This window comes from Nelumbo lutea, chromosome 5 (genome assembly GCF_056320005.1).
Source record: "Nelumbo lutea isolate HS-2025 chromosome 5, American lotus-T2T, whole genome shotgun sequence".
Lineage (NCBI taxonomy): Eukaryota > Viridiplantae > Streptophyta > Magnoliopsida > Proteales > Nelumbonaceae > Nelumbo > Nelumbo lutea.
In genome coordinates, this window is record NC_142688.1 from 83208911 (window position 1) to 83232991 (window position 24081).

Consider the following 24081-nt stretch of genomic DNA (forward strand, 5'->3'; position numbering starts at 1 on the left):
AGTAAAAGATTATTATAAATTTATAACATGAGACCAGATCCACTTCTCGCACATGGCGCTGCACCTACTCAACCATGCATTGGAAACAACTTTCGTAGTTATACATTATTATTTACGGAAATATTTCCAATACAAAGTAGATGTGCCTGTGAGGTTAATTACGAGGCGCCCTGTGTGAGTAGCATATCCCAATTCTTATAGCCCATCCCTACCCACCTAAGAACAAATAATGATAAGAAGACACTGGAATGCTGTATGGATCACATTATCCAAAATGCCCTCGTCTTGTTTGTCCAAGATTTTGCAAAATTTGCATCTAGTCTACGTATCCTCACTTACCTGTCAAGACTCAAGACTCTGAGAGAGTCTGAAGCGATTTTGCTATGAATGGATCTTGATCTAACCTAACCTCCTCGTCTGCCACTTTTTCTGCGTGAGAAATTAAGGCAAATTTCCAATAAGCAATGGGAAATTTGCACAAGGAAGAGTCTGAAATGATTTTGTTTTTTCAATTGAAAAAGAAAGACGAGCGTACATACAAAAGAAATAAAGAGTAAGCGTTGAAGAAAAAAAGTGGGTATATTTGTAATTAAACCAAAATTGTATTAATTAATAATAAATTAAGTATATCTTTACTTCCAAATTCACGCTTCAGTCTGTACCAAACAAGGAATCTTCTAGTTGTATCAAGTGGATAAACCGCCAGGCCCCGGGCAACCAGCTCTGTATCCCGCACTTTTTTTTCTTAAATCAAATCCCTCCGTTCTTACTCTGACAAGTGAGGAAGGAGAAGAAAACGGAGAGACAGAGATAGAGAGAATGGTTAATCACACCGTGTACATTTCTCTTCTGATCCTTTGGGTTTCTGCAATTTCTATCACGGTCGCAGTTCGCGTGGTACCTCTTCCTGAAAATAACGAAAGACCCGCCTTGAAATCCAACCTTTTCGATACTTCTAATTATGGAAAACTGCAACTCAACAACGGATTGGCTCAAACGCCTCAGATGGGGTAACCCTTTCCCACTACTAATGCTAAGTTTTATCTTCTTTTTTCCCCGACTTGTCATGCATTGTTACATACTGTTTTAATCTTTTTGTTGACCTTCTTCCTGATTTTGAGCAGCGAGACATTTTTGCAACTTGTATTTTCACTACACCTGATATCCAGCGATTTTTCTGTTTTTTTTTTTCTTTTTTTTTTTGCTACACAATAACCAGCGATTTTTCGGATTTACTGTTTTTATTGGAGACGTGTCAGCAGTTTATTTGCAAGAAATAAATATGTTTCTTTTTCTTATTTCTGTTGAAATTAGAAAAAAAAAATAATGATTTGGAACGGAAATTGGATTTTCAGTTTCTCAATTCCGACTTCAAATTGAAAACACTATTTTTAGAATGACATGCAAGTCACGGGCTTACATTTTTGGGCAAGGCTGAATTTTACTTTACTAATCCATCATCATTAGTTGGGTTCTGATGTTTTCTTTTTCATTGTTTTTTCTTTGCTATGCCTTTAGTTATTGTTATTTCTATTGTGGTTGCAGATGGAATAGCTGGAATTTCTTTGCCTGCAATATTAACGAAACTGTTATTAAGGAAACAGGTCTGACTATCTGCCTTCTTCCATCGTTCATTTGTTTAGCTCTTAAATTAAGCTCGCTACGCAATTGGTGCCTGGGCAATAGCGGGTCAGCAAGATACCTAGGCAACAATTTCCACGAGGCTTCTGCAGTGTACAATGCATATATTCTAGTGCTTGTGCATGCATCATATTGTTGCTTGCAAGGAGAGACAAATTAATGCATCTTCTTTATTTGTTTCAGTATTGAGTTTAATATTTTGTTATCCCTTCCCTCCGAATTTTAAGATGCGTTGAGTATGCATTTATATATATAATGTGTGTGTGTGTGTGTGTTTGATTAGTTGAATATGCTGTAATGTGTATGACCGGTTTGTTGAGAATGCTGTGATGTGTACGAGTATCAGTCGTATATGCCACCTGAGGAATTTATCCGATGCTTCGTCTTGTTATTTGACCAAACTACCTCACGATTTTCAATTGTTTTCTTTACTGACAGCTGATGAACTCATCTCGACTGGTTTGGCTGAATTAGGTTATGTTTATGTGAATATAGGTAATTCTTCCTATTACCCATGTATTCCAGTCAATGGGCACAATTTTATTCTCTTATTTGTCTTAGACTTATCCATCATCTTTGATGACAGATGATTGTTGGTCTTCCCCTTCAAGGAGTCTACAGGTTCATCTAGAGCTATTTATCTTCACATTTTTAAATGAATTTTAATAATTAGATTAGTAATGATAGGTTACGGTCCAATAGAATCAGCAAGTGCCACGTTTTTATTTACTGTTTGAGCAGTATATCTGTTTTATTGTTTTCTCCAAATCAAGAAGCTTAAAAAATATTATATGTCAAGTAGAGTTCTTCCATATATGCCACGCTTCTACCACATCCAGGGATGATGTGTCTGATCCAAATCGTCCATTTGATAGGGCCTTGAGGTGGACACTTTTTCAGCCATCAATATCAATCCTTCAGCCCTTCTTTTTGAGCTTTCCTTTAGTATATTAGTAGTCTAAAATTGTTTGGTAAAGAGGGGCACACACATCCAAAGGGTCAAACAGTGGTTGACACGGGATTTTAATGGGTAAATTTTTAAGAAGAAGATCAATAAAAGAGCTAGATTGATTGGGGAAGGGAAAGAATAATAACAAAGATGTTAACTATGGTTTATAACTGAGAGAAGTGGGATGAAGGTTAAGGGAATCGATAAAAGCAGAAAATAAACAAGCATATATAGATTAAAAGAATATTGGTGGAGTCTGACTTGTTCCAAAGCTTGTGCTTCATAGGTCTTAAACAACAATCTCAATGCTTTCCCATTTATATAGAACCTCACCACAGATTTCCACAGTTGCAAAAACAATTTCTTTACTCAGTTCATTATATATATATATATATATATATACACACACACGTAGACTACCAAAGATACTTCTATCCTGAAGATCTGTATCTGTAGATTTTGTAAATGAGCAGAACAGCCATACCTGTAATTGATGTATAAGGAGAATTCCCCTAGTATGTTTACATTTTTTGGCATAAAATACAGTTCTTTTACCAATCCACTAACAAAGATGTTCAATCTAACCAAATCTTTACAGATACTAGAATCTTCCATACATTTTTTTGTGGCCCATATTATGATACCTGGATCATGGATGCCTGTACATGCCTAGTGTACCAGTTTCTAATATTTATTGGATATGATACCAGATACTGATTGATGCTTCTAGATATATATATTCTATAGCATCGACACTTTACAATATGTAATGTTGTATGTTTAAACAAGCATCTGCACATTGAGATACGATACAGCTGGGTGAAGAGGACTGCTAATTCATTTGCAGATGGGCTGGCCAAGCAGGGGGTGAATAGGGAGTCTATCTTTTGGGCTAATTTTTAACTTTCTTTCATTGTATTCTGTTGATGGGGAGTTAAGACATTTTACCTCCCCCTATCGTATCTAAAGTTTCACAAATCTTCACATCATTAATAAAATTTTTTGTTACTGATCAAAAAAAAAAAAAACAAACAAATATCTGCACATGTTTTTTTTTTCAATAACTAAAATATCTGCACATGTTAGAAACTTAATTAAATTTGGCAATACACAAGTCCTGAAAATGACATTTAGATTCAAAAACTAAATATAGATCCATAATATAAGCACATTACATGGGATACCTGTATTCCATTTAGGCAAACCGGATCTGGCTAGCTAGCAGGTAGCTAGCTGCATTATTAATTTAAGAATTACCAACAAAAAAGGGCTTAATTTTAGGGTTTTAATGCTAAAGGTTGCCCTATTAATAAACGGTGACCAGAACACAGGGAGCCCAAAGGGCTCCCAACTATCTTGTCACACTGAAAATTCTTAAATCATATAACTCATATGCCAAATGACCCCTAATCAGCACACTTGCTAGCCGAGAGTGAGCTGGTAGTCCAGATAATTCAGTGAGCTTTTCCTAAACAACCTCTGAATCTTCCATGTGGCAACTTAGTTTGGAGCTTGAGAAGAGTCTCATTCCTCTCCCAACCCTTTATTCATGGAAAATATTTGAGCAAGAAAGATCTTGCCACATGTTCAAAATGGGCCCCATTTTATGGATAATTTCTATTAAAAAAGTATGGGCAACTATTAACAATTGGACAAATTTCTGATATAAGATTGACTACAGGGTCAGTATGGACTGTGGGTTGCACAGTCAATGGATGGTTTGGATCAGCCACATTATCCTTTGTGTCAGAAGTGGGTGGGATCAAATAGGAAGGCTTCCTGCTTGACCTGATTAGAAAACCTTTTTTCTTTCCTGATTGGCAACTCAATGCATTAAAGTTCAGCAACTTGCAACTTCATGCTGAATTTTTTGCTGACCAAAGCCCTACAGAATATAGCATTTTGCAAGGCAAGCCTTCTTCCTTTTGTAACTGATAAAAACCTAGAGGAAAAAAAAGAGTTTTTTTCTGTTTATTTTTTTATTTTCCCACATAACAACTATGTGATTGTGCAGGGCAGTTTGGTCCCTGATCCAGAAACCTTTCCATTCGGTATTAAATCCCTTGCTGATTATATACATGAGAAGGGCCTCAAGCTCGGTATTTATTCTGATGCTGGGTAGGATAAATTTCACAATTATTGGGGTAAAAAGGATAGAATTTAGTACATGCTTAAGACTTCGAGAAAGTGAACAAAGAAATACCAAAATGAATCCTCCATCATAATTAATTTTAGATGTTATTAGCACTTTATTTTCACTCTCTTCTGATCCAAATGAAACTTTTAGGGTTTTTACATGTCAAGTTCGGCCTGGATCCCTTTTTCACGAGAGTGCTGATGCTGAATTATTTGCATCTTGGGTAAGGATTTTTTATATTTTTTTTCATAAAATGGGGCATGAGAATTCCAGTTCATTTATGTACAAATAAAATAGTTTGAAATGAAATTTTGAATCTGCAGTTGGGTCATCTCAATTTAGGTGAATCCCACATTTGTCAAATTGTTTTCATTTACATCACTTCATTTCCAATTTATATTTATATTTTTCTTGCTTTTTCATTCAGGGTGTAGACTATTTGAAGTATGACAACTGTTACAACCTAGGGATCAAACCAGAGAAAAGGTTTAACCTCACCTTGAATCTCCTTAAGTAAGAAGTCTAAAAACATTTGTAAGTAGTTCCTAAATTGATTCAGTTTTCCATCATTTCCAGATACCCACCTATGCGTGATGCTCTAAATGCAACTGGCCATACAATTTTCTATTCACTTTGTGAATGGTAAGTAAGATTTTTTGCACTTTTTGTACATTTAAAGTCATTCAATCAAAAGTAATGATGTTTTCATTTTATTTAGGGGCGTGGATGACCCTGCCTTGTGGGCAGGTGGAGTTGGAAATAGTTGGCGAACAACGGATGACATCAATGACTCATGGGCAAGGTTTGTAATTTGAACGGAAGTGCAGTATTTTTCAATTTCATAATCCAATTGATGAACATGGCAATGAGTCAGTGACCCAATAGATAGAAATCCTTGTTCAGTAATTCAGTGTTCTTCAGGGTTTTGAGAATTCCAGCATGTGGTATACCTATAAGTCTAACAGTATGGAAACAAAAATGAGCCTGCAACAGAAACTGGAGCTTATTTATTTAGGATTTTTATAGGACTCGGGAGTATTTGTGCAGGTACATGTCATTGATGTGCATAATATGATTAACTTGGTTCCTTTTTATACTGATCATATTTTTTCTCTTTATTGGGAAGTATGACCACAATCGCTGATCTTAATGACAAGTGGGCTGCATATGCTGGGCCTGGTGGGTGGAATGGTAAGACATGTCTTCATTGTAGAGACTTGGATATTATTTAGTGGTGGATGCCTTCTTTTGTTAATTGCAGACTTGATTGGAACTTGGAAGCTATAACCATTAAAGTTTCTGCCAACTTGCTAATAGATTCCACCTTTATGAGCAGACCCAGATATGTTAGAAGTTGGCAATGGAGGCATGACTTACCAGGAGTACCGTGCACATTTCAGTATTTGGGCATTGATGAAGGTGCTGTTCTGCAAGACTAGAGGATTTTGTTTTATTTGGAAAAATATCTTGCAAGTGTCTATAATTAATCTTCTATTCTCCTTTTATCTAAAATGACATATTAGGAGCTCTTCATGTTACTTTTCTGGTCTTGTCAAGAGTTTTCCTCAGTAGATGATCAACTTCAGCTATTTTCTTACTATCTTAATCTTTCACAAGATGACCTTAGATGGAAGAAGACCAAATTTATGAGTCAAGGCCATGCTTTTTAATGTTGATCTCTCAAAAGTTAAACTAATATGTATTATTTACAACTTCACTAGTCTAAAACATCCTTAACAACATGAAAGATAACAGTCCCAAATTCCAATTGTTGGAGATCAAGGGGCAATAAGTACAAGGTCTGTTGACTGTTGCACAGCATGTAGCATAGTTTACTAACTTTTTTGTGTGTACAGGCACCTCTTTTGATAGGTTGTGATGTAAGAAACATGACTGCAGAAACATTGGAGATTCTGAGCAATAAAGAGGTCATTGCTGTAAACCAAGGTATTCTATATTTTCATTTCCATACTAATGTTGCTATTATGGCCAAAGAATTTGGGGGAATATCTTTATCACTTTATGTGTGTATGACCATAATGGTGGGTTCCCTAACATCTTTTTCTCTCTGTCATCTAGTTCCCATAGACTAAAAAGTAGTATCTTTGTTCTTACTACGATTTATATTCTTCTTGGGTATCTTGTTCTGACATGTTCTCTAGGTGCAATTTTAGCATGCACTAGCAGAATGACTAATTAAGAACACTTTTTTTTCCTTGCAGACCCACTTGGGGTTCAAGGCCGGAAAGTCTATGCTGAAGGAAAGGACAACTGCAAACAGGTCTACCTCTCCCACAGAATACATCTATATCTCTGAGAAGCAATGCTTTTGTCAGCTAATTGATCTAAATCTAGTTAGAATTGGAAAGTAGCTTATCAGTTTTGGGTTTTTACTTGACTGAGTTTACTGGCAAACTGACCAAGTTTATGAAGTTATTTTTCAGTAACTGTTTTTTTTTTCCTGTAATGGTGAATTTTTATTAATTATACAAGTGGGGGAAGTATGGGTTTTGCACGTGGTATTAATAGTGGGTGGAAAATCTTTTTCAGTAACTGTCAGATAATTTTTCCCCTGTTTTATGTAATATAATAAAAATCTTTTGATATATACATAACAGAAAATGGAAATTTAGGATTAAGTAGAAAGAACCTTGAAATGGGAAGTGATAATAGAAATGAAATACAAGTAGTTAGATTGATAGTAGTGTTGGATGAAGATTGTAGCAAATGAGAAATTAGAAGAAAGTCATATAGCACAGATAAATGACAAAGGTTAGGTCCATATCCAGTCTACCCCTCCCAAGACACCAGATAGCTAGGACCAATATTGAATAATGGCCATAGAGTTTCGATAAATATAGAAGAATAGTAGAACTCTTGAAGCAAAAAAAAAGAGCAAAACTTAAAAAAGACAATAGAAGAAAAAAAAAAGATTTTGAAAGACTAAAATTTTCTTACCAACTACACCTTATCAGTAAAATGCTCATAACTTTACTGGAGCAGATTGGTTTCCCAAGATCTTGGCTCATTGGATAGGTAACTGAAAAATGTATTTAATGACTCAAAAATTTAATCAAACAGAATGTTGCCCACTATTCCATCCAAAAAAGCACTTAAGCTGCAAGGAAAGTGAGATAACCTACAATTTCAACGTTTCTAAATTTTGGAACTTTCCACCATGACTCATTTTACTTCTTTGACTCATTAGATCAATTAAACTTATGAAGCATGGCAACCATAACCTAGAAGACAAGTAGAAAAATTAAAATCAAAACAAACTAGAAAAACCCCAAAAATTACTGTTGGATGAGGAAATGGAAAAAATTGGTATTTTTCTTCATTGCTTCCTTCCCTTTTCCATGTCTGCAATATTCTGTGTTTTTATTTTCCCAAAGCAGAAATGCGTATCTTTATAGTATCATAACTTGTGCATGAGGTGCTTCCATAAGGCTAAGCTTGTGGTTAATTAATGCAATGTTGACAATATATCAAATTTCAAACAATGTAATGCTTGTGAAGGACATTTTGGAAAACTTATATCCACTATGGTGAAAAAAACTTCTGCTCTCATCAGTTAGAAGTGCACAAATACATTATGAATGGAAATGGTCATCTCTGTGATGTACACTGTTCCCAAGATTTGCAATTTTGGAGAAAAGGCCTGGTGGGAGAAAACTATAAATTCTTCATTCCCATACTGCCAAGTACCACTTATAATTTGGGAAATTTGACATGTGTTGACTTGGAGACACATGCCGACTTGAGAACCAAAAAAAATGAGATGTCCATGCTGCAATTATCATTTCAGAATACAGACTAAGATATATATCTTACACCAAGTACCATCTCATAGAAAGAGTCATGTTGTTGCAGGTTTGGGCAGGCCCTCTGTCTGGAAACCGGTTGGTAGTTGCCTTTTGGAACCGGTGTTCAAAAGCAGTCACAATCACAGCCAAATGGGAAGCATTGGGCCTTGACCCAACCATCAGTGTTTCTGTACGAGATATATGGAAGGTGATTAAAACATGCATGAACAACTTGAACAAAGATGATTGGATGATTATAATATAGATACTTGTGCTTGCATAGGTGCATAGAAGGAAATGTCCATTCCAACTTGTAGTTTCAGAATACTTATAATCCAAAACCCATTGCGGAATACGTTGCACATGAAAATTGGTCGAACTCACTATGCAAAAGTTCATCTATCTAATCTCTGAGAGAACCAACCATGCGAAGCAATCGTAACCATCTGAGTTATGAGTCTTTGCCTAACTTTTACCTGGCTTTGACCTGGGTTATCTACCGATCAAAACCTTAACAATTAGTTCCAAACCTATGACATCTGTAGACAGCATATCCAATTATGTCCATGCCATATCTGGGTAACATAGTGAAAAAGAGTCTACCAAACCAAAATTTAAGACAGAATCCAGGAACAGATTACTGCAGCTAAAGAATTGCCTTTACTGTGCCTTTTCATTGCCACTTATACTGCCTCCAGCCTTGGTATAACCTCTTTAATATCTAAAAACCTCAGTCCTCTTGCTTTATGTTTTGGCTCTTTTTTGGTAGGCTTTTGGCTTTTCTTTCTTTATTTCTTTTGTAAAACTCGTACTTATTTTGTAATGCATCTACTGCCAGCATGAAGATATGCCAGAAGATGCTTTGACATCATTCAGCACTCAAGTTGATTCTCATGATTGTAAGATGTATATCTTCACTCCCCAAATGGCATATCATTTTGCAGTTTAGTCATTCCATTGGATTCAAGTACCCGGCCTAAGTCAGATGTGCTGTACGATGTACAGTGGTTTTCAATCCCAACCCATCCAGCCAGATGGGGCATGGCTCTATATATAGGAATGTAGCAGTATGATATCTTTGCACATGGATATTAACCGTAACTGATTTATTTAGTATCAGCATATGGTTATGTTGTGCACTTTGAAGGCAATGTGATTAAGGGGTGTTATAAGTGAAAACAATGTGATTTAAGGGGTGACTTTGCTGGTTTCCTCTTTTCTTTGGTTATTAATGCTGGTTTCCTCATGCTGCAAAAGTTGAGGTCTTGGAACTCTCAATTTAACTGAAAGCATTCTTTACACACCTCATAAATTCACCCTCTATCATCAAAATACATAATTATACATGAAACTTGAGTTCATGGTTTTTAAAAACGAACCGGTCAGGGTCCAGTTACCGGTTTGAACGGTTCAACCATTCAACCCGAATGGTCAGCCCATTCTGACAAATAAAAAAAAATTTAAAAATTTGCAAAATTGAAAAATAGTCAACCGTTCGAATGGTTAACCAGCCGGTTCAGCGGTTTGCTGACCAAAATCAATGGTTTTGGGGGAAAAACAGTTTTGGAGGTAAACAGAAGCGGTCAGGTGACCGGTTCCCGGTTTTTCCGGCCGACTGTCCGGTCCAGTCCGGTTTTGAAAACAGTGCTTGAGTTTATTTTCATTATTTACTTAATTCTTGTGATATACATTTTGACATTCTTGGATTGGAAGGCTTGCTGAATCTTCTAGGACAACCTTTAGCCATAAAAGATCAGTAGATCCTACACTGTTATAGAGCTTACATACAATATATAATTATGTTTTCACAATCTGGACATGATTTTTGTTCAACACGATATATCCATTTCTGCTAGGTAAAGGAATGGTGTAGCCCGTTTACACTTGAGCCAGTTTCGACGTTCGATGCACATTAAGTTCCATCATATTTTCTTGCTGCTCATTGAGTATACGTTGTCTGTATTTAAGTTCGATAGCCTGGGCATTGCCCTCCACGCGAATGTCGAAAGCACGAACAATGCATAAAGAGGGTTTGGTATACAAATACAATAGATTATGTCAATATGTCCTCGCTTTGTGTTTTAAGGGAGTTCGGATCTCCTACCCACGCTTCACTACATCTGTGCATTGAGAACATCCCATGTTAGATGTTACCATTCAAGGGGAGAGATGTTCTCAATGTACAGCTGTAGTGTCATATGGGTAGGTCTGAATTCGATTTAAGAAGCCTATGCTCAAGCATCCATTTTTCCAAACATTTGCTTATAACTCATCATCATCATTCAAACCTTATTCCAACCAGAGGGTCGGTTACGTGAATCTCGTTCTGCCATTCTGTTTAATGTACTACCCGGTTTTATTTTTTTTGCGGGGTGGGGGCTGTCCCCAACCCTTTTAGCCCCTTCAACTTACAACTATTTTGATTCTAATTAGGAAATTTAAATCAAATTAAAAAAAAAATACTTATTATTATGCCCATCAAACCCTGTTCAATTTCTTATTGTTATTATGCTTAGGCAGAGCTTGGGCACAGATGCTTTAGCTTCTGTTTGTTAATTGTTATACTATCTACTAAGCCGAATAATATTTCTTTCATATTTTATATTTGTTTTATTAATTAATTGGCCATCTGGATTTCCCTCTAGATGATTATTAAACTAATTTCCAGTCTTAATTAACAGGAAAGAATATAAAAGGCACTATATCTTAAATGACAAAATAGCCAATACAAAAATAGGATTTGTTCTTTATTTGGACTTAGTGACGTGTTTTTTGGACACGTAATGACATAACATTTTAAAGCAAGGAAGATTGGTGCTAATTATACATGCACCAAGTTGGAAGAATGAATTAATTTTCAATAAATTTACCAAAAGAATAAAGGTACAATACTAAGACAACCCCATTTTTGGCAGTAACTTGGAAAGCCGTTGATGGTTTTCGTATTGTTAGCATTCTCCAAAATATCAACAGCTCACCGACCTACGGCCTTCAATTCAAAAGTTCCACATTGAAAGTGTAATCATTTTATTGGGAAATACACACCAAACATGGGCGTTAAATTTTGTCCTCCTGTGAGTTTTAGTCGAGTTAAAATGTGAAAGAACAAATACAAGCAACACAGCATGGCGCATCACCCGACTTCAGCGCACCAAAGGTCAGATGTAATTGACCCTTGGCCCCCATAAGGCCGCAATGAAGTTGCGCACTTACGCTTACGCAATCTGTCTTGGTGTCTCCTGGTAGCGTTGACGTTATGGGCTGGGCTTTAGTGCCTTTTATACTTCACTAAAAGATTGCAGTAATGCTGGATTAATTAGGGTAATAATGAAACCACATGCTTCTTGGGGAAAGAAAATCTATCTAAAGAAATAACCAAACTCAAATTCTGTTTATCTATCACCAAAAATGGTGCAAAGGACGACCCGGAGTGAAAATCATCAACGAGGTTCTGTGTATGAAGCAGCTACCAGGAAGAAAGGGAATACAGATCAGAAAAAGAATCAGGAGAATGTACAATATGCATTGTGCACCACACTAAAAAAAAACAAAAGAAAAGGATTTCTTTTCTGATGATTCAAATATGCCGACAGCAAGGCACGCAAGCAAAAGTTCAAGCTCCGGGCTGGTCTGTTAGAATTTACTGCTGTTCAGTCTGTTCATCTACCTTATCTATACATAGATCCTCCCCTTGCAACCCATATTCAGATGGATAAGGGGGGGAAGTCTTCATCTTTCAGATGGTAGGTTTGTACTGCACCCCTGCAGGTCCGAACAAGGGGGGGGGGGGGGGGGGGGGAGAAGAGAACTTAGAACACATCCTGCATATGTTCCCAAATGCCAAATATATTATTAATAATGTAGAACATTTCCGTACCTTTTCTCCTGCTGCATACCCAAAACAGGTCTCATCCTCTGAGCCGCAGAAGTTGGGAAATTTGAAATTGCCCCTTGATTGTGTGTGGTACCAGAGTCCGATTGCTTGCTTGTTTGTGCCGAGTGTGCACCCAATGACATATGTCCAAAAGACCCAAATTCAAGTCTGTCAGTTTGGGCAGAAAAGCCATTGGAATGTGAGGAACTCTTCACAGTAGGGTGGCCAGACTGAAACAACTCCAACGACCCTGGCTTTCCATGGCCTGAAAGAACTGGGAAGTCTGCTTGTGACAGCTCATGGCTGCCTTTGTCCAGCACATTCATCTTTGGTGGTGTCATAGCTCGGCCATTGTTACGAGAGGATCTCTGCAACTGACCTTGAGTCACCACCATTGCATTCTTCCCCCTCGCCAGGGAGGGTCTCTCCCTGTATGAATGATGATTCTGCAAAAATTTCAAGCATAAAATCACTGAGATAAAAAGGCCCCACCATCTGCAAAGTTCAACAAGAAACACAGAGCTGCAAAACAGCCCCATCATCTAAAATATAGACACAGCCGCAAACAATAATTTCAACATAACTCAAATCCAAAACACCCAAAGCCTTGAAGTGAATATACCGTATTGGGAAAATATGTTCCAGTTCCTCGCGGTTTTGATGTTTCTTCTATGAAGGCACCAGGAGACAATAGTGGAGAGTTTACAGTGTAGAATTGCGATCCTGGGATGACACCATTTGTGTTCACATGTGAATATATATTTCTCTTAAACTGCATTGACCGACGAAGAGTATCCCACCCATGCTTGTTCTGCAGCTGAGGTGATGATGGAGAGATTGGCAGAACAGTGCCCCAGAAGGTATATTCGTGATATTCATGGCATTGTTGAGCATATTGGAGACTATAGAGATGACTGTCATAGTCCCCACTAAGATCTGCCAAGGTATCCATGGCTTCAAGACTTCCAGCATTGCCAGTCAAGTCCCTTTCTCCATATGCAGGAGATGAATCCTCTGAGGAATAGACAACTTGATTTGGCATTATAATGTTAATTGACCCAAAAGTTGGACCCTCGTGACTACTTGAAAAATATATTGTACTACTGGCCACCGTAGAAGTCTCTTCCATGTCTTGTGAATAAAAACTGCTTGCCCCTACTGGTGGAAACCAAGAAGACACCTTCTCATGCATTCCAGAGTCTACTGGCTTTGGAAAGTTGGTATTTCCACTTCCAGGCTTCCCATTTCTGGGAAATAATTGGGAGAAGTGGAGGCGAGGTGCATTTTGTGCTTTTCCAAACAATGAGGTACCCTTCCCATTTCTTGGAGGTGCAGAGCTAGATGTCATCTCATTTATGTTTCGTGAATCTTCAACCCTGGATGTAGCAAGGTCCTTTGCATCCCCATCTAGACGATGTCCTGAAACAGCATGCCCATGTGCAGAATCACCTGGTTCTAACTCCAATGGTGCAGGAACAACTTTGTTGGAATAACTTTGTGGTTCATTTGCAATTTCAGTTCCACTTTCTCTTTCTGTTCCTGATATCCTGACACCATTGATTTGTTCACATAATGATGACTCTCCCATCGTGCCACCAGAATCAATGGATGGAGATTCTGAATGGGACTTATCCTCTCTGATTTTCCCAATGTCTGATTTTGATGATGTAAGACCAGATCCATTATCACAAAAATGTGGGACAGGATCTTGCACATCTGGCCTCTGCCCATTCCCATGTCTATCCAATGTGTTCATAAAAAACTTTTTCAGTTCAACCTCTAAACTTTCCCCTGGTAGCAAAAGGATGCGGCCAAGTTTTCGGGCCCCATATGTAAATGCACTACGTATGCGATAAAAGTTGCCTGTGTGAAGACATACATAATTAACAAATGAAAGTGGAAGAAGTTTTACACTGAAAAAACATTGACGTTAGCTTAAGTTGGAAGTTTTTAAATTTCAAACATTTTCATGGAGTGACCATGACCATCAATGTATTTAAAAAATAATTCATGGGAAATATCAGCAAGGTTCCCCAAGGTCTTCATAAAACTCAATTAAATACTTGGTTTTCTAGCTTTAAAGTTATTCTTTACTTCAAGCTTTGCTCTTGAGAATTTCCCTTCTGAAAAAATTCAGGAAAAAAATGTGACTGGAATGGAACATCGAGAAAGACCTCCATAGCTCTGTTAACACAATGACCTGAAGACTACCCAAGAAGGAAAAACTGCTACATACCTTTGCTCACACTGCGTCCAAGGTTGTTATTTTCTTTCAATGGATCAATGATGTTAAGATGCTTCTTGGGAAATGCTCGGGAGTTTGTCTCATTCCCCCTAGCAGGAACTGAGAACACGTCCATACAATTCTTAAGGAATTCTTTACTAAGCAACAAATCAGTCCTACCATTTTCCGGTACCTCAGCTGCAAAGGGCACATAAGTATCAGGATTTATGAACAATTGAATCCATTCGATCTCAAAGAGAGGGAGGAAAAAAAGATATTGCTTACCCACTATTTCAGGCAGAGAAGATAAGAAGACTGGGCCATTTAAACTGATACAGTAATTATCCCAATCAAATTTGCTGAAGTAGTCTAAAAATCTATATAGAACCTATAAACAGGTAGCATTTTATTAAAGATGAGTTGATGCATATACACACAACACGACCATGTTAATTTGTAGTGAAACTCACTGCTAGAGGGCCATCTAATGACGAGTGATAGAGATGGAAGATATACAGCACCAATGTTTCCAAAGCATATGTAGAAATCAGGCCATGATGAGCACCAAGAATGCGGCTCTCATAATAGCACCAAGCTTTTATCAGTATAATACTGCGTTTAAAGAGGTGATCTTTACCAATAAGTTGATCAATCTGCCAAAAGGGATGTACCAGAAAAGTCATACTCCGCATCCACATAGTACAAACATACAAGCCAAAACAACAGAAAAATAAATAAATTCATGTATTCAAAAGAATTTGCACAGATTATCAAAGATCCATCTTTTAATATGTACCTTAGGAATATTTTGCCGGAACTCTGACCAAAGTTAAACACATGCCAGGAAGCATTTTTTCCCCTTTTTTGAAAGGAATCAATGCAAATATTGAATACCTCCTTTACCAGTCCACCAGAAAACAATGAATCAACCTACTACCTGTATTCCAGGTTACTTAGGTTGGGGTTGAGATAAAAAAAAAAGTTGCATTTCCCCAGTTCCATAGGGCCACCTATTTTGACCCTCATTTCTGTGCATAAACTAGAGAGATAAAAGATTGAAACTCAGTAGAAACTTTGACTTTTTAGTATGTTTGGTCAGATTCTAATAGGCCCATCTATATTTGAAATCTCATTTTGACATAATTGGTGGAAACACTACTTATCACTTACTAGTTGTGCAGCAAGTGCTTCGTTTGACATTAACCTTTCAAAACTTTCATAATGACAAGAATACCCTTTAGGTTTAAAGAGAATAAACTGTTATCTCCTCTTCAGCAAAAAACTTCAACATGATAGTCTCAACAAACTTCAGATGAAGACTATTTATGCATAAAATTAATTTCTTATCCCAATAAGACCTAATTAGACTTAAACACAGTTTAGAATATTTAGTTGCTTTGGTGAGATTGAAAATCTCCCAGAATAAGGATATCCATTGCTAAACAGGCTCTAAGAAAGATGAAGGGAAAGACTTTAGGATTCGATGGCATTCTAATCTACGTTTGGAAATCTATGAGAGATACGCTTTTTATTTTTTTGATGGCAAAAGAAATTTTTCATTTTTTTCTATGAGAGATGCTTATTATGGCTGACTAAGGTGTTCAATAAGACATCAATAACAAGGAAAATACCTAGTGAATGGAGTTGAGGAAGAACAAAAAGTTATCTATATAAGAATAAAAGGAATGTGCAAATTTATAGTAATTATTACCATGGAATTAACTTTATAAGCCACACCATTAAACTTTAGGAGAGTGAGTGCACAAAAACTACAACATGAAACATGCATGTTGAAAACCAATTTGACTTTATGCTAGGGAGATCAACTGTAAAAGCTATTTACTTAGGCAATTGTAGAAAAGCATGATAATGGATGAAAGATTTTTACATTATCCTTTAATCCAGCACATGATAAAATTCCTAGGGATATAATATGGTGAGCTTTGAAAAAAAGGAGTTCCAAATGAATACATTAACCTAACTAAGATGTATGACAGTGAAATGACTATTGTTGGAACAACTAAAAGATAGATATCAGGCATTTCAGTTATCATGGACCTTCCTCAGGGTTCAACGATTTCAACCCTTACTCTTATCACACTAGTAATCAATGGATTGACTAAGCACATCCGAAAGGAGGTTCCATGATGCGTGTTTTTGCCAATTGAGGGTGCTGATTGACAATTCCAGAGTGCAACAAAATGCAAAATAAGAGATATGAAGAATGACTCCAGGATCAAAGGTAGCAATGGGATGGTATCTGTCATGCAAATTTAGCAACACAAGATTAAAAAAAAAGAAGAAGATCAAGGTACAATTAGGATGGAAGGCCAAGAGATACCTCAAAGTGACTGCTTCCTTTACCTTGGTATAGACCAAAAAGGAGCCGGAATTGAAGATGATGTTGCACATAGATCTAGAGCAGAGTAGATGAGATAGAATCATGGTTTCAAATGTCGCTAAATGTCGCTAATGTCGCCCGATATATGTCGATGTCGAGGCTCAACGACATGAAAATGGATGGTAATATAAAAATTACATTATGTCGGTCGACATTTCCTATACTTCGGAAATGTCGACCAAATCGGTCCAAATAACCAAAAAAAAATACAGTTTTTCCTATTATATCGACAAGATGTTGACTAATGTACATTAAAAATATAATATATTAGTATATTATATTAATATAATACAGTATATTAATATAGATTATTCCATTAATATTTCTATTTAATATTTCAAAAAAATATTTATAAAAAGAATTAACAAAATATAAAAACAAAAGAATAAATTAATTACTTTATAATATAAAACATAAAATATTTTTCAAGTAATAAAATATTAACTAGTTAGTATTTTTTAAATATTTATTAAAATCAGAAAATGTTTATTAAATTTTATAATAAACCATATTCTACATTTAATATAAAAAATCAGAATAAATTTAATAAATTTTATACTAAATCATAATTAATTATAAATTTAGTATTTAAAATATAATAAGTTTTATAAGAAATCAGAATTTATCATAAACTTAATACTACAAAAAGGAGAATCAGTTTATTAAATTTATGATAAAACATAATGTATTATAACTTTAATATTTAAAAAATCAGAATAAATGTATTTCTATTTACTAGTGTGAAATAAATATATTAGAATTTATAATAAATCAGAACTAAAAATAAGAAAAGAAAATATCAGATAACCTTGTAAAAACATCAAAATGCATAATAAATCAGTAAATCGTCATTTACTAATTTGTTATTGATCTTAGTTTCTTAACTTTATATAATGGTTGGGAATAAGATAATAGTCTAGAAATATGTATTAATGCTTCTTTTATCATTTTACACAGTATCTTTGCATATTTCCACATATTTCATAATATTTCCACAATGTCTCTAATTTTTACAATATTTCCCCTCAACATTTCCGACATATGTCCTATATTTTGGTAAGCGACATTTCCATCAACATCAACATTGATAGAATGGTGCATGTGGAATTTATGTGACCAGAGAATACCAATCAAGTCAAATGAAAAATGTTAAGGTCAGCAATTGGTATGGAGTAGAATGTTGGATTATCAAAAAGCATGTCCAAAAAATGTGTAGCAAAAGATGCAAATGCAGAGAGGGATGACTAGCTCCTATATGTGATAAATAAAAAAAAGGGAAAAAAAAAGGTGGTGTTAATATGAGTTGATTTGAGGTATAGTCACATAGAATTAGATCAGAGAATTTGCTGTTATCTCCCCCCTCCCCCCCAAGGCAAGGAAATAGGGAAATGTAAAACACAATACAAGTGGGTTAGGTAGCAAGGGCAAGCCTATTAAACGGGGTGCTTGGCACAATTTCTCCGTATACTTTTAGTCAACAGAAATGAATTACAGTCAATATTGGGGAAAAAACTCTTGCTATCCAAGAAAGGAAAAAAAAAAGACTTCTATGATTAACTGTATAATTGGCACAGGCCAAAATCCAGGTACAAAAACAGGAAAAGCAATTAACATCTCAATCCCAGGCCAAAAACCAAGCCTACAATTGGCACAGGCCAAAAACCAGCATAGCAAAATTCAAGCTTTATCTGATCACCCCAGATTTGGCTTAAGCATCTGCAAAATCATTGGCAGATCTAAAAACCCACCTGAATGAACAGTTCATGTTGTTTCCTAATGCTTTGGCTTCTCAGAAATTCCAAGGCACCTATTCATTGTTACACAACCACGGAATCACTACTTAACAATTATTTGTCACTACAAGGCTTCTCCAATTATTTAATGCTACCAGCTTAATACCTTGAGTCACAGCCATCAATTCAGCTCTTAATGAGGAACCAAACTCTGCGGGGTCCTGATAGCTAAGAATGATATTACCAAAATCATCCCTAATTACCTCTGCAATGCTATATTCACCAAGGTTGCCTAGATTGCAACCATCAAAGTTTAACTTCAGTCCAACTTCAGGAATAGCCACAGGTTAGGCAGTTCTTCTGGTATGGCCCACCATTATATGGACAAGGTGTCAAATATGAAAGTCAAACTAAAAATTGAAATATCTAACATGATACACTACCATACCATTGTGTAGGTATCCAGGTAACATAAGTTACAACAAGAAAAGGAATGGTTAAAGCATAGAAAACATCAACTGCTACAATTTTTTTATCGATACTTCAGCTACTACATTATGGGAAAAAGTGGTTTGAGACTAGCCAGGCTAAATGATTACAGAAAAATAGAAATGGTAAGGGACTCAAAAGTGGTGATTCAGTGATTCGAGAATGAGGGAGCTGATCACTTGGCAATACAAGAATACTATGAAGGAAATCAAGATGCTGAGAAGAGAAAGGGTTATAAATGTGAAATGGATCCAAAGATCAGCCAATGTTTTTGGGAAATTTGGAACAGTTTTGTAGCAATAAGAGTGAAGACCATGTGGTGGTGCAGGTGGTTTCCCAGCTACCATACCAATAGGATGCTTGGCATCTGTATAATATTACATATTTTAATATAATCAATGAAATTTCTATTATTCATCAGAAAAATAAATACTCAACTACTAAATTAGGGGCAAAGAATGGAAACAATACAATTTGTATCTTTTTTTTTTTCTGAAAAGAAACGTGGACTTTTTGGAACTTAAAAGAGTAATGATAATTCCACTATGTTAAAAGAAAGTCATTTACCTTAAAAAGGAGTTCAATAAAAAAATTGTTTGCATAGAACATTTAGGAAATACGAAGTGGATCATCATTGTTGAGGAGGGGGAAACAAATTTGGTTGGTCATCCATTGGATGTGCTGGAGATTATCCAAATTCAAGATTTGGAAATGCCCCAGATGGCCTCTGCTGCCTCTCCCAAGGCTGGATTAATAACATGTTAACAACTATTTTGAATTGCCTACACCATCTTTGTCTCCCCATTTTGTTCCTAACAAATCCTGGCCATTTATCTGTCCATTTCAGGACATCCTCTTCCATCATAGTATTCCCCACACTTCTCCCACCAGGACTGCTCATTCAGATCTTCCAATAGATCGTGACAGGGAAACCAAAAAAGGAAATCAGAAATAAAAGACAGTCGATCATTAAAAGAAAACAAGAAAAGATTCAACCTAAATATTTTCAGCAGAACATATAATCAGAAACAATATCTCCATGATTAAATATTTCACATTATCTCAATACTGCAAATACCTGTGAAAAAAAATAACTGTTGGTCACTACCTTGAGTTACTCAAACTAATATGCCAGGTCATTGTGACCCTAGGTTCTCTAACATATAACAATGTAAGTAGTATTATTTGTCAACAATAACTAATTGATCCAAATTTTGAATACTACAGTGAATCTCCAATCATACCCGCTCAAGAAAGCATAGCGTACAGAGTCCTCCTAGCTGATTGAAGGAGATGTCTACTACAATATTCTGTACAAGGCATTTAACGAGCTTAACCTGCCATGAAAAGAAAACCAATTTTTAATGTCTTAACAAGATAAATGTAGCAGGTAAAAAGTTGCCAAAAGGTAAAAACTGATCCAGTGGAATCATATCTAAGGTATCTACAATGAAAAGATAGCAGCATCCCTGAAAATGAGATATGTGGTTGAGCATGTAGCTGGACATAGGAACTGTTGGATGTGCAATTATACGAAATCTTGAATCCATCTATCAGGTACAATGTAATAAGGCCACTTCATCATTGGAATTTCACGTCAGATACCATATGACTGAGCACATGCAGAAACTCCCATTAAAAAAATATGTTGACGTACTAGAGGAGCTTTTTTTTTATCAGTGAACTGTCAGATTTATTAAATCAAAGCCAAAGATAGTACAATTTAGAGAGAGGCACGAGATGCTACCTCCCCTTTAAGGAGGGAAGATGGAAGAAACCATCAACCCTTTAGTTAAAGAACATAACAAAGGAAAAAGAAAATTACAAAGAAGCCCAATACAATGAAACCCGAGTAGCCCCTTGTTTAGTAGGATAATCAGCCAAGGCATTAGCCGATCTACCCGACCACTGAACTCTAACTATCATGCCCCTCAATAGCCATTTGACCTTTGTTAAAATATCCTTAAAGTTCCAAGTGACAGTACCCAGGTCAGCCAACCATCCTACTACCACCTTGGAGTTTCCTTCAATTATCAAGCTTTGCACTCCAAGTTGATAAGCAATCTGTACCCCCTGTGCCACAGCTAAGAGTTCAGCCCTCACAGAGTCTCCTATCCCCACCGGTCCCGAAAAAAGGCAATGATGTTGGTGTTCTCATCTCTCAGTACACCACCAATCCCAAACGGTCCTGGGTTACCCTGACTACTTCCGTCAAAGTTCAGCTTAACAAAACCTTCCATCGGCAGAGTCCAAGTTACTTGAACTCTAGGCTTCCCAGAGGAAGTGAGGGCAACTGGAGACCAATTCCTCATTAAATCCTCAAAGGAATAATCTTCAAAGAGCCTTAAGAATTTCAGCCACAAGATAGTCCTTGTAACAATACACTCTTAAATCGGGTTTGACTTTGAGAATACTGAACCAGGTCTTCATTAAATCCTCAAGAATGCTTCTTTCCTTCTCCTGAAAAATTCTAGAATTTCTCTCTTCCCAAATAGTCCAAAGGAGAGCTGCTCTTATACACTTCAACAGGATTCTCCCTCTTCTTGTGGTCCATACAAAGGTAGAAGGGGAAAACAGCAAATTTACCTTAGTTGGCAAGTTCAACCTGCACTCAAACAAATCAAATACCCAATTCCAAATGGCTGCAGAAAAAGGACAAAAAATCAATAAGTGGTAACAGTCCTCATTCTGTGCTTTGCACAAAATACACCAGTTAGGGGATAAACACAAGAAAGGTCTTTTCTTCTGCAAGTTATTCATCGTATTGATTTTACCATAGTAAACTTCCCAACAAAACACAGCAATTTTTGGGGGAATAGGCCTAGACCAAACTTCCTTAATTGGGAAAGCCCGAGGAGAGGAACTAGAGCAAAGGAAATTAAAGAAAGATGCACAAGTAAACGACCCTTTCGGAGTCAAAGTCCAAATCCTCCTATCAAAAATTAGTGGGTCCAGGCAAACAGAATCAAGTAACAATAAGAGCTCAAAAACTGATAAGGATTCCTCATCCCTCGACCCTCTACGGAAGTCAACATCCCAATTTGTCGACAAAGGGGTATATGGGGACAAAAGAAAGGAAGACAAGTTCTTTTTTATAAAGGGTAATAGAGAAGAGAGAAGGGAACAGATCCTTAAGGGGCAAATTTCCCACCCAAGTGTCTTCCCATAAAAGAACACGAGTCCCAGAGCAAGCATCATACCTTACAAAGCGTAGGAACCGTGGGAGGATGCCATGAATTGCCTTCCAAGGTGTTGCAAGAGTTGCCCATCTGGATACCCCTACATCCCAACCATTTCCGGAATAGCCATGGATACTTGTCACCACTTCATGCCATAACCTCTCCCTCTCAAAAGGCCATCTCCACAACCACTTACCTAGAAGAGCTACATTCTTAAAAGTAGTATTCCCTAATCCTAATCCTTTTTCCTCCTTACTTCAACTAACTATCTCCCATCTAATCAAATGATCCTCATCATCTTCTCTATCCTCTTAGCTTCCCTAGTAGGAATCTTAAACACAGACAAAAAGTAAACCGACAAATTAGAAAGTGTGGGTTTGATCAAAGTCACTCTACCCCCCATAGAGGTATAATTCTTTTTCCAGCTTACCAACTTCTTTCCAAACTTTTCCACAACAGGGATCCAAAAGCGGCTTTTCTTTGGGTTAGCTCCTAGGGGAAGACCTGGATAAGTTAAGGGCCAGGATGAGGTGGAGCACTCTAAGCAACCTGCAATAGCCTCTATTTCTTGAGCATCCATATTGACTCCCACCACACAACTTTTTTCAAAATTGATTTTTAGATTTGAGGCCTTTTCAAAACAATTAATTAAGTTCTTAAGGTTCCCAACCTTCCTCAAATCGCTTCCTTCACAAAAGATTACAGTATCATCTGCAAACTGAAGGTGAGTCACAGGCACACTATTCTTCCTATTCTCCAACCACTCGCTACCTCCTCCCTATTTGCTTTTGAAATAAATCTACTTAACATATCAGCAACAAGAGTGAATAAAAAGGGGGAGAGTGGATCACCTTGTCTTAGGCCTCTACAAGCTAGGAAGAAGTCCTTAACTACTCCATTGACAAGGATAGAATAACGGCAAGAAGTGAGACAACCCTTAATTCACTTGCACCATCTTCCCCCAAACCCACACTTACTTAGCACCTCTAAGAGGAAGCTCCAATCCACCAAATCATAGGCTTTTTCAAGATCCAATTTACAGACAAAGCCTTTTTTACCTGATCTCTTCATCTCCTCCACACATTCATTAGCTATCAAAATCCGATCTACCATTTGTCTGCCTTGTACAAAAGCACCTTGAGCTTGACTAATTAGAGAGGGAAGTACCACTTTGATCCTCAAGGATAAGACCTTAGCCAAAATTTTGTAAACACTAGTCACCAAGCTAATTGGTCTGAAGTCCTTAGGACGCTTAGCTGCCTTCTTGGGAATAAGAGCTACAAAAGTAGCATTACTCCAAGGCTAACAACGTAATTATCCTCAAACTCCCTGAAGACCTAAAATAAATCATTTTTAACTATGTCCCAACAACCTTGATAAAAGGCCATCGTAAATCCATCTGGCCCAAGAGCCTTAAATCTATCCATTAAGAAAACTGCTTGTCTGATCTCTTCCTCCTCAAAGTTTCTTTCCAAACATCCCCTATCCCTCTCAGAAAGACTTGGCCAATCTAGACCATCCACTTCCACCCTACAATCAAGAGGTCTTCTTAGAATTGACTTAAAACGATCTACAAAGCATCTGGCTATCTCTTCTTGAGAGGAGATTTCCTCTCCATCAATCTCAAGTTGTGCTACAAAATTTTTCC

At 36.7% G+C, this 24081-nt stretch overlaps 2 protein-coding genes across 3 annotated transcripts in view; one reads left to right on the plus strand and one right to left on the minus strand.

Moving 5' to 3' along the window:
• Positions 1-646: 646 nt before the first annotated feature.
• LOC148853152 (Melibiase family protein) lies at positions 647-9789 on the plus strand. 2 transcript variants are annotated; one of them, XM_088943887.1, is made up of 15 exons: positions 647-1010; positions 1546-1604; positions 2080-2136; positions 2228-2262; positions 4605-4708; positions 4878-4950; positions 5155-5213; positions 5304-5369; positions 5446-5529; positions 5854-5918; positions 6064-6146; positions 6584-6674; positions 6950-7008; positions 8601-8741; positions 9372-9789. In XM_088943887.1, exons 1-15 carry the CDS (start codon positions 820-822, stop codon positions 9480-9482), a joined length of 1278 nt encoding a protein of 425 aa, XP_088800013.1. In that variant the 5' UTR covers positions 647-819; the 3' UTR covers positions 9483-9789. The 2 variants fall into 2 exon arrangements, with proteins under 2 accessions (XP_088800013.1, XP_088800014.1); XM_088943888.1 differs by lacking the exons at positions 2080-2136; positions 2228-2262 and having other exon boundaries at positions 661-1010.
• A 2088-nt stretch (positions 9790-11877) lies between these two features.
• Positions 11878-24081, minus strand: part of LOC148853153 (uncharacterized) — a 32474-nt gene continuing 20270 nt past the window's right edge. Inside the window, exons 3-9 of the mRNA XM_088943889.1 lie at positions 20499-20591; positions 15102-15284; positions 14917-15019; positions 14644-14829; positions 13030-14270; positions 12411-12853; positions 11878-12295 (exon numbers count right to left, since the gene is read on the minus strand). Of these exons, the coding sequence (XP_088800015.1) occupies positions 12238-12295; positions 12411-12853; positions 13030-14270; positions 14644-14829; positions 14917-15019; positions 15102-15284; positions 20499-20591 (2307 nt within the window). The 3' untranslated portion in view covers positions 11878-12237. The remainder of the gene's footprint in view (positions 12296-12410; positions 12854-13029; positions 14271-14643; positions 14830-14916; positions 15020-15101; positions 15285-20498; positions 20592-24081) is intronic.

Coding starts and splice junctions, on each gene's coding strand:
- LOC148853152 (XM_088943887.1), top strand. CDS start 820: ATGGTTAATCACACCGTGTACATTTCTCTTCTGATCCTTTGGGTTTCT. Junction 5,214..5,303: donor GGGATCAAACCAGAGAAAAG/GTTTAACCTCAC, acceptor CATCATTTCCAG/ATACCCACCTATGCGTGATG. Junction 7,009..8,600: donor GAAAGGACAACTGCAAACAG/GTCTACCTCTCC, acceptor ATGTTGTTGCAG/GTTTGGGCAGGCCCTCTGTC.